Consider the following 13,529-nt stretch of genomic DNA (forward strand, 5'->3'; position numbering starts at 1 on the left):
TTTTACTAACTTCATTGGGCTTCCCTGGCCCAATAACCTTATTCTCATCCTTGGGGTTCATGGGCCTGCCATAAACTCCTTACTTTCTTAGTTTGCATTACTTTGGGCCTGCGGCAGCCCTTTCTCACTTTTCTACATCATACACTGCCCATGGGATGCTATTTCTCTTTTTCTGGGCTTCTTTAAGCTCACTTGCCTCTTCAATGCCCATTTGTTTATTTCTTGGACCTGTGATCCATTATTCCTGCCGCTTGGGCCTGATGGTTTTACTGTCTGCCTTGCCAATTCTTTGCTGCCCTTGTTATTGGGCTTTCTTTCTTTCCACCTGGATTCTCACAAATGGCCCTCAACATTTGGTGATGGGGAATGGCGCAGCCAATACAGGTAAGTGGTGGTGGCTGGACAGTTGACAAACCAGTGGTGGTTGGCAAGGACACCCAAACCAAACAAAAGTAGTTAAAAGCTAAAATGGTAAAAGTCAGTCATGATAAGCAGTATATAAAGGACCCTTGTCGTGCACAGTAGGAGGGGGGATGGCAATAGTAACCACTAGGAGAGAATCACAACATCACTACATGGGCAAGCACTGAGAAAAGAAAAGAAGAGAGAAAGAATAAAAAAAATAACAAAAACAAAGGGGAAAGAGAGAACCAGGAAGAAACAATAGAAAGTGTAGAATGGTAGGTATGCACCAATAGGCTAATCCCTTCTGTCCTTCTAAAAGCCTACCCTCTGCTAAGGGTAAATGATTTATTTGGGTACAAGTCATTCAGGCCCATTCCCTTAAAGTGGATAATTTCTATAGCAGACAAGGTTATTCATGTTAAGGGAGTGGTCCCCTCCTTGGCCTTAGTCCTGTAACACAATTAAACATGGCAGACTAACATTTTCCTTTTGATTTTGCCATTTATCAAGATTGTTTCCTTTCTCACCTTTGTAATCTCACTTATAACATGTCTCTTATACTGTCCTTTTTGCTACTTTGCTTAAGGATTCCTCATTTATTCTGTTTAACAGGAAGCATATTGCCTTTATTGTCATATTGTATGTGTCTATCGTAACCCTCTTGTAACAGCTTCACCTACCATGGGTATGTGATCGAAGTTTCGGCAAATGGGTTATAGATTGTGCACAAGCTAGACCAAGGTGAATTGAAATTGGGCCTGTCCTAACTCTCTAATCCAAAACACTTGGGTCTCAGTACAACAAGAGGCAGTCCAGCCCCAAAATCACAAAAAGGCCCACCACACTTTCAAATGTTGGAAAAGTACTTGAAACTACCAATAAGGTGAAGTAGTTGTTTGAAATGTATGATTTGACCTTGTAACCTGTCACTTTTTAGGTAAAATTTTTAGAATAAAATCTACAATAACTCAAACCCATCTCACGAGTACTTATTTAGTATTCCGCTCTTCTTACGTAATAATAAGTCTTATTAATTAAATTTATATATGGTGGGATTCACTACTCTCTCACGTATGTGAAGAACTTGTTTAATAAAGGACATTTACCAGGGAGATATCTGATATTGCGAGGAGCAAATAATTTTTGGCTTTTAAAAAAAAAAAAAAAATTTAACGTTCAAATTGTTATCAAATTTGAATTGTTATTTCAGTTATAGCTTTTTGAGTCCATAGAATTAGAAAGTCTAATGGTTCACAAAGTTATCTGTTATGTTGTTATCTGTTATGCATAACCTTGTATAAAGTTAGTGATGCTCTTGGACTATAAGTAATGTGAAATATTATTCAAATTGAATTCTAAGGAAGCTCAAATTACCTCAAATTAATTAAGTATTAGTTTTTTCCCTAATTGATTTGTCCAAAAGTATGAATCATAGGTAACGATAAGGAAGAATACAATCCACATTCATATGAGAGAAGTGAACATTACTCTTGTAGTATTGAATAATTTTCATCATCTCGCAACCTTGTATCCAATATATCCAAAAAATTTATCAAGCAAGCGCACCGTGTTTTCTATTTGCAGGGTACCATATGAAAATGATAAAAGGCCCAAAGTAGGCATTTTCAAATTGCAATTCCTCATCATAGTTATTGTCTCATTGTTTGCTTAGTTTGTGTTGCTCATTTTGGTCTCATTTGTGTATTGGATTTGGAAAGACTTAATCAAATACAACTTATTGGTTCATGTTCAAAGGGATTTGAAATTGAAAAAGATTTTGCTATCATTAATAAATAATGGCATGTCACGATGTATATATTGATATTATTTTGTCCATTATAGTTTTAAGTGTAAAAAAAACCAAAAATTATGTTTTTCACGTTAGGGTTATAAAATGACAAAAATAAATTAATTTATTCCAGTCAGATGTTGGAATAATCAATATTATAAATCAATGGTCAAAATGACTAGAATGCCCTTTGTGGACCAAACTTTAATTGAGTTGATCGATAGTTAAATGAACTCAAAAATTCACCAAAGTATCAAATTTCATCTTTTTAAATAAAAAAATCCATCTTTAAAAACATTTTTCCCGAGTTTGATAGCAATCAACTCGGTTTGATGATAATTTGTCAAATCAAAGATAACTTAATCATCTTTAAAATTAGTCTCATCACGTGTGCTTTGCACGTGCGATGAGGTTTTTTTTTTTTTTTTTTGTCTAGCGCCATAATTTTCCTTTTTAAAACAAAATTTGGATAAGTTTGTTTTGAAGACATGGATTAGTAGGAGAGTATCCTATTTTGTAGACATTTTAAGTGGAATTTGAGATATATTTTTACCGGGTTGTCCTCAAGTTTTTTTCCTTATTAAACGTAAGGTTTATAGGTATTTCTGAACCACATAAAAGTCTAGTTTAAAGAGGGGAATTTTCTTATATATAATATAGATAACTGCTCATAGACTCACATTGGAGTCAAGACGAGCAAGATATTGTAGAAATAGTGAAAAAAAATTGTTAAACAATAAGCTAATTTCAAGAGCTAGTGTCCAAAAGCTTGATTATAGTTTTGTCTCAATTAACTTATGTACGTGCAAGTTAGACTAATAAGCTTGTAAAGGAAAATAAGCTATGAATCTAATAGTACAATTAAGTGCAAAAGCTCATGAACAATAAAAAAGAAAACTTTAACACTTTAATGTTTAGAGAAATCTAAAGCAAAGCAAGGAAAGTAAAGAGGGCATGGAAAGTAAAGAGTGCACAGAAAGCACATGGAAAACCCTTTGGAAGGGATGAAAAACAACAAGTGAGTGAAGGGGAGAATGTCCCTCACTCTTGATGTTCTCTATTGCTTGAAAGTCAAAGTTTTTGTACAATGGTGATGTTCTTCCCAAAGAAAGCATTTTTTTTACCTCACTTTTCTACCCAAACTTCTGCCTCTTTCTTTCTATCTTTTTTAGGTTCTTGCTCTAATTTCTCAACATGTTCCTCTTATAGTATGAGGAATATTTCTAGATACATAAGGACAAGTGTCAAGCCATGATTCCCCATTTCAAACCCTAATACAGCTATTGTACTATACTACAGTTGGAGGAGAGAGAAGACACACCAATGCTAGGGTAGTGGGATGGAGGGCGGCTCTACTACAACGTGGGGAGCAAACCTTAGACAAGGAAAGGGACATCAGGGAGGCTAAGATTGATACGCGTATCCTCAGTAGTGGCCCAGCAAAAGCTCAGCCAATAGGGGTGATTTATAATATCTGACCATAGGGGGTTGCTCTCTCTTGTGTGCTAATGCTGGGTGTCAATGTCAAGTGCATTTTCACCCTTTCCCAAGATAGTCACATCGTTGGCACGAGCCAAAGATGCTCTTCCTCAGCCAACGTTCTCCTTCCTTTCCTCACAGCTAGCTCATGTGTAAGGTTCGGATCCAGGCACGTCAGCACTCACACACGGAAGTACATTAGCTTTGGGGGAAAGAAATTAAAAAAATCAAAATCATCCTTTGTCTTATTTTGAAAGTGAAAAAGTGGAATTCGGATGTGAATATCTGAATTCGCTTTTGAAAAAGAAAATGATTAAAAAAAAGAAGAAGAGAGATTAAATTTTTTTTTTAATTTTTTTATTAAAAAAAAAAAAAAAAACCTCACATATAAAATGTGTTCCCTTTTAACCATAAAAACTTGTTTTATTTTGTCATTACCAATAACTTATCGAATGCATCCTCGTACTTTCTATTTTCAGTAATGTCCATTTTATCTATTTCATAATATTGATTAAATTTTATAAATTGCAAGGTGTAGGAACTTCTACGTCATATGCAAAATACAAAACACACCCCTAAAATTTTGGAGTGTTTGAATTTTACATTTTAAAGTTCTAAAATTTAAATTTTACCTCCTTATATTATATATTATTTGGATTGTTAGTCCCTCCATCTATTTTTTGCTGACTTCTCTATTAAGTGACACGTCAACATGCTGTTTGGCCCAATTAAATCATGACATGTATTTTATTATTACATGTAATTAAATAAACCTAAAAAATCTTTAATAGCTTTATAATAAATTTTCTAAAATTAAAAAATTCCATAAATTAAAAAAAATTTAAATTGATTGTTCTTCTAAAGAAAATTTTGGGAATTTACAATTTTCTCAAGAAAATCAAAGTTTTCTTTCGAAACAGACACTCCAAGAAAAAAAATTCTTGAAATGAGAAGTTAGTCCCAAATCAAACCCATCATCAAATTGTTGAATAGATCTGAACCTAAATCACACAAAATTACAAGTTAAAACACACATATCCCTCTCCTTCTCCCATTTAGATTTAAATCTTGTAATTTTTTTTTTTTTGTTATACAAGATAGAATTCTACTTTAGCCTAATCTAAGTGTATATGTGTGTGAAGCTCCCTCCTGGAGACTTGAACCCAACCCTTGCCCCCCACACCCTACAAGCACTTATACTTGTGGAGTGACCATCGCACCAAGGGTGTGCGGTGATGATTTAAATCTTGTAAGTTAAGAGTCTGTTTGGATAGAACTTATTTTGCTGAAACTGAAAACTGAAAACACTGTAGCAAAATAATTTTTAAATGTGTGAATAGTGCTATGGGATCCATTTTTAATGAAAAAGTTGCTGAAAAGTAAAGTTTTTGGGACCCATGAACAGTGCACGGGTGCACTGTTCACTGTTGACTTGGTCAACAACTGCAGCTGAAGCAAAAAAAAAAAAAAAAAAAAAAAAAAAAACGCGCAAAACATAAACGTGCTGTGTATCCAAACCGCACCTAAAACATGCTAATTGTTCTCCTTTCCCAAAAAATCATACAACTCTTCAAGAAGAGAAGTATTATGTTCACAATATTTTCACCACAAATCATAAGTAGTAAGTTGTTATTGGTTTTAATTTAAATTTACGACTCAAATCACTTTCTTACCCACGCTTAATAGTCAATAACAACTTGCCATTTAAGATTTATTGTGAAAATATTGTGTACATTGCATTTCTCCTTCGAGAATCAAAGATAAAATCATTCAATAACACAATGAACAACTCAAGCCAACCCACCTAATCTCAAAACCCATCTCAGAGAGAGAGAGGGAGAGACTCAAGAACTTTTGTTTGAGGTCGGTGATGGTGAATCAGAGCCTTAATTTGGTGAAAGCGGACTCGTAGCACCAGTTCTTTGATTTCTGAAGTTGAAGCACTAAGAACTTTTGTTTGGGTATTATGAATTTGCTCTGTAAAATGTATGGTTGTTGTTTGCAAGAGGGGTTCATTGTGTTTTACGATGATGGGTTCTACTATTGGGTTCTCAATTGGGTTTGTTCATAGTGAGAGTTTCAGTGTAGTGATTGGTGAATATAAATGGAGGTAAGAGAAAGGCAGGATAGGAAAACTTTGGGTTTATGCTGAGAAGTTAAGGAACTTTGTTGAATTTTATTCGATTTTCTGAGATTTAAATTTTATGGGTTTGTTCAAATTTGCTGTGTTTGAATTTGTTGAGGAAATTTGGTTTGTGGCTGATTCAAATTTTATGTGTGATTTTTCAGCGTTTGAATTTGTTGGGATTGTTGATTATGTTCATGAGTTCATCCTAGACCATTTGGAATGAAAAATAAAAAATAAAATTAATTATTTTACTTTATTAGATTTTTGGATTTATTTTAAATATATTTTACGTATTTAATACTTGGAATAATTTCAAATTGATTTGGCATGTTTTTATTTGACTAAGTGTCACGTATGATAGTCATATCACATATGCGTCACCAAATGAACACATGGTGGGCTAACATGTCACATAACGGATATGTTAGCAAAAAATAGATGGATTGGCTGACAATCCAAATAACATATAATGCTAGGAAGTGAAATTTAAATTCTGAAATTTTAGAATATAAAATCTAAACACCTCTTTAAGAGTGTATTTTAATTTGCATTTTACCAAATTTTAAATGATGTGATAATATGTTATTTTCTTCCCAAAAATAAAAAAAAAAAAAAACTAGATAGAATTAATCAACGTGATTGTTAGGTTCTAATAAATAAATTTAAAACGATGAATGTTAGGTCGATTAAAATTGAGAAATGCTATATTCATAACATTTTTACAATAATTTTACAACAAATTCTATATGATTAGGTTGTTATTGGCGGTTATTGGTAAGTAAAAAAATAATTTGAGTAATCTATATATCTATATATATAATAATATGTGAAGTTGAGAGAAACTCAAATTAGAATTCTAAATTAGAGTTCTAATTTTGCGTCATGTGTCCAAAATTAATTATTCTTAAAGAGTTTGATTTCTTAATTTTAGAATCAAATGTAGAATCACATCATAAATATTCATCCAAATGAGTTATTAAATACAAAAACTAAAGAGCATAGAATAAATGAATCATAAAAAAAAAGTGCTTCACAATAATTTTTTTTAAAAATGGACAATTTACATTTTGTACATAATAATATCCTTACAAAATTTTTTAAAGGGTTAACAAAATATAAAAATATCTTTAAGAATATCTATATATATGCATTGGGTTATAAGTTAGTTATAATTAGTAACAATTTCCCATATATATCATATATGACTTGTTATAAAAATATGGTAGATGTAGCCAATCTTTTTAAAATTTCCATCCAAGTATTCAACACCCGATTCTCACCAAAAAAAAAAAAAAAAAAAAATGTATTCAACACCCATTGGCCAAAAAAGAGGAGAACCACCATCCAAGTTAGTCTAATTGATACCTCCAATAAGAGCTTGATAATTTCTAACAATTAAATGAATAAATAAATTAAAAAAAAAAAGAATAAAACAAAGAGAGAATTTCTTCAACATTCGGGGGTACCAACCATGGCGCAGGTTCTGAACCTAAGCGCACCAAATCCAACCCTTTGGAAATTGCCCTCCACTCGCCCCGAGTCATCTCGTTCCCAATACACCTCTTCGACTCTTCATGACAATGTAAACCAGACTTGGAGCTCTCTGCAGCAGAAACTCACCTGTAATGGACGATTTTCTTGCCTTTTCTCTGACAACCGGAAAGAGGTACTAAAATTTTTGCTACTGAGATATTTTCTGGAACTTATTTATTGTTTTAGCGGAAGTTTGATAATGCAAAAGCTTGAAACTTTTTGATTTTTTTTAATTTTTTAATTCTTTTAAGTTCAATGGGGTTACTTTATACTGTTTAGTAAAGTTGTCGATAACACTTGGAAATGAGAAACTTAGGTGAACCCTGATGAGATTTTACTTTATTTTTTTCCCAGCAAAGAAGTCAAAATTAAACTTTGGATGAGATTTTTAGACTTTATCTATGTAAACCCAATTGGGTATTTTTCTTAAAAAGTTTTTATTTGTTAAGCAAAGAAATCAAATTCAAACTTTGGATGAGTTTTTTTGGGTTTTATCTGTAATATCTATACTGGGTCTTGTGTTGAACATGAAATGCTCTATGACGTATGTTATTTATTCATTCCAGCAATAATTCTGCTCAAATTTAGAAGGGTTTGATTAGCAATGAGTGTCAACCAAACAATAGATAATGTTCTTAACATGATCTATACATAGTGGCATCAACAAAAATAAGAATATCCATACAAACTGATATTGGAAGGAAACAATTCAATTTGCTTACTTAGACTCTCCTTTAATCTCTTTCTGTAAGTCCAAGGAATCATGAGTTTTAACATAAAAAACTGCTGTCTGTGAAGTGGTCAGTGGTCACTAACCCTCACCAACTATAGAGCAATCTCCATTTGTAATCTTTTGATATCTCAAGATTTATCTTGGACCCTCGAACTATAATTTTTGTAACTTCCATAGTAATTGCCTAACTAGCCCCATTTATCCCTCCAACAATCTTAATGTGGCAGTCCTTAGTGCATAGTACATGAAGGAAAGTTATGAACCAATCTAGTTTGAAGGTAGCAGCAAGATTGGCCAAGAAAGGATATCACTCAGTTTCTTTTCAAGTGATGCACATGATTAGTATGATCTGCCCTTGCTGTGTCTAGAGTGTTATGATTTGGATTGCCTTAGCATCTAGAAGAAGGTGGGTTGTGCTGAGTATAAAGCAGATTACCCAATGTTTAATCAAGTTAGTTCTATACCCTGAAATTTTTTTTACACTTGGGTTATTCATGGCAACAAGAAGTGATGTTGACACTCAGGCAGTGAGGGTTGTGCAACAGTGTTTGACATAATATATGGTTTAAATAGGATTGAATGGCCAACATGTAGCCCACTTAAAGTAGCTGGAAGAAGGTTTCTTTGGATTTCCAAAGGACCGTTACATGATGAGGAAGTGGTATTAGCCAAAAATTAAGAGACCTTGATTGAGAGCCTTTTATATTGTCATTTTGTAGATTTCATTGGAGCTTGTTCCTGTTGAATTTTGTATGCATTAAACTCGCAGGTGGCTCCTCTTTCCCCGATCTGATTTGTTTTTGATATAGTGACCTTGCCTGTCCCATCTGGTGGTTGAACAACAAAAAAAATCTTGAGAAATTAAGATTAAGCAGTTGTACATTGTAAAGTATAATTGTTTATATTGCAGGTTTATTATATCATTTGTCAATGTAGCTTTACTGTGTCTATGGTTGCAGGAACGAGCTAGGAAAGCTTTAGAAGGTGCGCTTGGTGGAAAGAAAAGTGAATTTGAGAAATGGAACAAGGAAATTAAGCAGAGAGAGGAGGTAGGTGGAGGAGGTGATGCTGGTGGAGGTGGTTGGTTTGGATGGGGTGGAAGGTTTGGTTGGTCCAATGGCGACCATTTCTGGCCAGAAGCACAACAAGCAATTCTCACTGTATTAGGTATTATGATCATGGTAAGCAGTATCCTTCTACCACTAAAATTTCTTTTAAAATGCTGTCACTGTAAAAAATAACACGATGACTATGAGTCTGTAGTATGTACTATCTCTCTGTGTCTCTCTCTCTCTCTCATGTTTTATGTTGGCATATGCAGTATCTCATAGTTGCAAAAGGTGAATTGATGCTTGCTGTCATCTTCAACCCATTGCTATATGCTTTACGAGGAACAAGAGATGGACTAGCTTTCATAACATCAAGAATCTTGGGAAAAACATCTCCAGATGGTCATGCTGGTTTTGATATCTCGAAGAAGGATAACTATGGCCGTACCTCTGCTAAGGAGAGTGTTTTGAGAAAATGGGGGAGCAACTGATAATTTTGTTTCAGGTTTGACATCAGTTTGACTTCCATGCATTGTTAGTGTGGCAATTGTTATGTACACCATGCCTTTTGTTTGTCGAACACAATTTCTTACCCCTTTTATATATATTTTTGTAAGCCCCTTATTCAAAGTTGGTTAATGAGGATCCCGCATTGTGTTTTTGTGATCGGCTTCATTCAATTCTGATATGAAGCTCCTTTTTTATTTTTTATTTCGCATAATATTTGAATTAGATTAGTCCTCATTCCTCAACTCCTGCGGCTTTCCCAATAAAAGGAAAGATAATCAAGATTAGGGAGGATGTTTCGACACTGTGTTGAAACCAAATCAATTCGTAGTTCTTTTCATGACATTTAGTTGCACAAATTGGTTGTGCAAAATGGGCATACCATGATATCCTCTTAAAATCAACAGCAGCTGCAATAAAGCCTTAGTCTCAATTTTTTTTTTGGATTGGTTATGGATCTTAACAATATTAATCAAGGTCGGCCACATAAGAACCTCAGAAAAAACAAATAATATTATTTGTTTAAATCTTAGATTGCAATTAAACAATTGTTAATCAATTCAATCTCTTTGGAAAATATGATAGAGTCACTATTTATGATCCAGATGCCCACTCAAATTAAGTTATACAGTAAGCTCAAGTCAATTCACTGGATATCAACACTCAACAGTCCAGTTATTTCAAATTGTTTTTATTCTCTTTTATCCTATTTCATGTGATCTGTATAGTGCATGACAAACATGTGTTTTATTTTATTTTATTTTATTAGAAACTGAACATACATGTTTAATTGGAATTAGAGCTGAAAAATAAATTTATGAAAAAAAAAGATGTCTCTATAACTTTATATCCTTCCGCAAATTGTCACTAGCAATGACACAGCAGCGTCAGTTTACTATAGCAGTTCTTACCCGATCGCACGTAGCCAATTATTTATTGGAATTTGGATTCATCTGCTGTTTCTTGATATGAACACTTAACAACACCTAGGTTTTGATGGTAAATGCTATATAGTATATACTCCCAAAAAGCATAGTATTTACACTATTTTGGTATTTATTTATCTAATGATAAAATTATTTTAAGGGTTTATCATTTATGCATATCTATGTTAGCATTATTTTGATATTTATTTAAATCATGGACAATTTATTTTCTAAACCAAAGAATTTCCTCCAATCTGTGTAGGAAGAATTTGCTCTAATTAATCCTTTTTCTTGATAGTTCAAATTATTGCCCACCGTATATTTTATTTAGATAATTTAATGAGTTATCTAAATAAGTCACATATATAATTAAGTCGTCACACAATAAGTTGATAGAAAATTTTGTTTAAAGAAAAACTTTATCTTCAAAACCATTGATAATGTGACCATGAATCCAATTTTAATTCGTGGTAATCTAAAGGGAGCAAAACTAGGAAATATGGAGTCGGAATTTTCCTATTTTTGGTCATAACCAAGTTATTGAGGAAGACTTTCTCAAAAAAAAAAAAAAAAAAAGTTATTCAGGAAGAAAAAAAAGGGGAACTCTCTCTCTTGTTTTACCTAATTCACATCTAGCCTTTGATACAATCTCATTATCCATAAGATCATGCTGAGCCTAATGACTTAGTCTCCTGTATAGAGGGAATGCAACAACAATAAAGGCACCATAGCTCGATGATTGATCTCTTTTTAGAAAGGAAAACAGTAAGTCAGTTACAATGATATTCATTACAGCGATAATCAAGGAGCACCATTGCATGCTTTACAGCCCGTTTGGTAGAGTTGTTAAACAACTCATTTTCATTTTTTAAATAACATTACACACTTTTTCACACACTTTTTCACTCACACATATTTCAAAAAACTACAAACAACATTACTCAAATTCCTCTACAATAAAGGCACACACTTTTTCACTCACACTTTTTCACCATTGTGCGGTTTAAAATTTTTATCTCCTTTTGTGTCATTATCCAATGTGTGAATTTCATGTGATTGCTTTCAAAGCAATCCTTACCAGATATAATGATTTTTTTTTTTAAATGAGGGCAAGTCAAATACAATGAATAGTTAATATGAAAAATAGTAAACTAAAAATTCTCATGACTCTTTTAGAATCTTCCAGTGCTTCCCCACCTAAGAAAATTGGAGAAAATAATGTACAGTGGTCAATAATCACAACTTAGCTGTGGCACCATTATTAGTTCCTGAAATAGAATTTGTAAACCAATATTGGAGCAAATTCATCGGTATCAAACTTGATCATATTCTTCTCAAAAAAAAAAAATAAATAAATAAAAATAAACTTGATCTATGGATCCCACTCTCAGGATGTATACACACGATTATGAATGGACATGGTCCATCATTTCAATCAGTAACTAATTCTTCACTAAAATGTCAATGCAATGTCCTCATTTATTCAACAACTACTCCTAATTGATGTAAAATAATTGAGTGTATCAATTATGCTCTTCTCTCAAAAGAGTGGATCTTACCTATTAATCTCATATACAAGAACCACCCATATTTGATATAAGGGTATAATATACTGAGTGCATATAATTAATTTTCACAAATGGATAGTGTTGGGTTTTGTGGAGTCTAGTTGTGTTTGATCCGAATTATGACCCAACCCAAAATAATGTTGTTACAGTTTTTAATGGGAGATTTTTTGAGGCTTAGTCCATGAAGTGAAGACTTGGAGATTAGGGTTTTGATGTCATTTTCAAGAGAGGAAAGCTGTACTACTGCACTCTGTATTTTTCCCTAAGAATAGTGAAATTCCTGCAACTCTATGGACATAGGTAAATTGTCGAACCACATAAATACTGTCTTGTGTGTGATTATTTTTCTTTTGCGTATATTTTTTTCTTTATTTTTGCATCTCACAGGTCTGGGAATTTCATACATATTCCCTTCAAATAAGGACTCGATCATAATGGAATCCTCTCATTCAATGACACAAACACACCATCAAATTAAGATTTTTTTTAAAGAACCAAGAAAGGTAGGGGTGTGCATATGTCGGATTGGAGAGTTTTTTTAACCTAACCCAACCTTATCGGGTTGAGAAATTCTCAACCCATTCTAACCCCTCACATGTATGCCAATTAACTCAACCCAACTCACTTGAGTCAGATTTGGTTGGAAGGCTGTGCTTATATAGTTTATGCCTTGTAAGAAATTATGCTTTCATCAAATTTTTAAGCACTTTTTTTTTCAATAAATTATTACATTCACATAATATGCTCAAAATTATTTTTCAAGATCCTAAATTCATTAAAACTAATTCTCAAAATACCAAAATAAATGAAACTAAACAAATAAAATAAAACTAATAACATAAACTTATATATACAATAGGTTGGGTTAAGTCCAGATGAGTTGAAAAAACTATCGACCTAAACCTGACTTAATTTGTGGCTCAAAGTGAAATTCCAATCCAACCTATGAAAATCAACTCAATATATCAACTTGGGTTGAATTGAGCTAATTTTGTTGGGTTGATTGATTGGATGCACACTTTAAGAAAAAGTATAATTGAAATATGATATTCTAATTTTTTTTTTCATAATTATTTAATGTTAATAAATATTGGTATATATAATACTATTATATTCCCACCTATGGAGATTTCAAACTTCATATTTGAAAGTTATTACTCTATAAGCAGGATCACCAACCATAAATCATAATTAGAACTAACTTTCTCTTACAAGAAAAGAAAAACAGGAATTAGTTTACAACTTACAAGTTACAACAAGTTGCAAACTTTTTTCAAAATAACAAGTTGCCTTTTCTTTTTCTTTTTTTCTTTTTTTTTTTTATTAATAGAGTCTGGTTAATGTACGCCCTAAGCCATCAATTTTTGAAAACATTTTCTCGAAAATTGGAAAAGCTGTCAATACTTTTTTAA

At 32.7% G+C, this 13,529-nt stretch overlaps 1 protein-coding gene across 1 annotated transcript; it reads left to right on the forward strand.

The window, feature by feature from the left end:
• Positions 1 to 7,206: 7,206 nt before the first annotated feature.
• On the forward strand, positions 7,207 to 9,777 carry LOC126726956 (uncharacterized). The gene is made up of 3 exons (XM_050432381.1): positions 7,207 to 7,467; positions 9,027 to 9,248; positions 9,389 to 9,777. Exons 1-3 carry the CDS (start codon positions 7,273 to 7,275, stop codon positions 9,605 to 9,607), a joined length of 636 nt encoding a protein of 211 aa, XP_050288338.1. The 5' UTR covers positions 7,207 to 7,272; the 3' UTR covers positions 9,608 to 9,777.
• Positions 9,778 to 13,529: the final 3,752 nt, after the last annotated feature.

This window comes from Quercus robur, chromosome 5 (genome assembly GCF_932294415.1).
Source record: "Quercus robur chromosome 5, dhQueRobu3.1, whole genome shotgun sequence".
Taxonomy (NCBI): domain Eukaryota; kingdom Viridiplantae; phylum Streptophyta; class Magnoliopsida; order Fagales; family Fagaceae; genus Quercus; species Quercus robur.

What these genes read in the sequence shown, in the direction of transcription:
- LOC126726956 (XM_050432381.1), top strand. Translation starts at nt 7,273, where the DNA reads ATGGCGCAGGTTCTGAACCTAAGCGCACCAAATCCAACCCTTTGGAAA. An exon ending in TCTCTGACAACCGGAAAGAG is followed by an intron (nt 7,468 to 9,026) that starts GTACTAAAATTT and finishes CTATGGTTGCAG; the next exon opens with GAACGAGCTAGGAAAGCTTT. An exon ending in TATTAGGTATTATGATCATG is followed by an intron (nt 9,249 to 9,388) that starts GTAAGCAGTATC and finishes TGGCATATGCAG; the next exon opens with TATCTCATAGTTGCAAAAGG.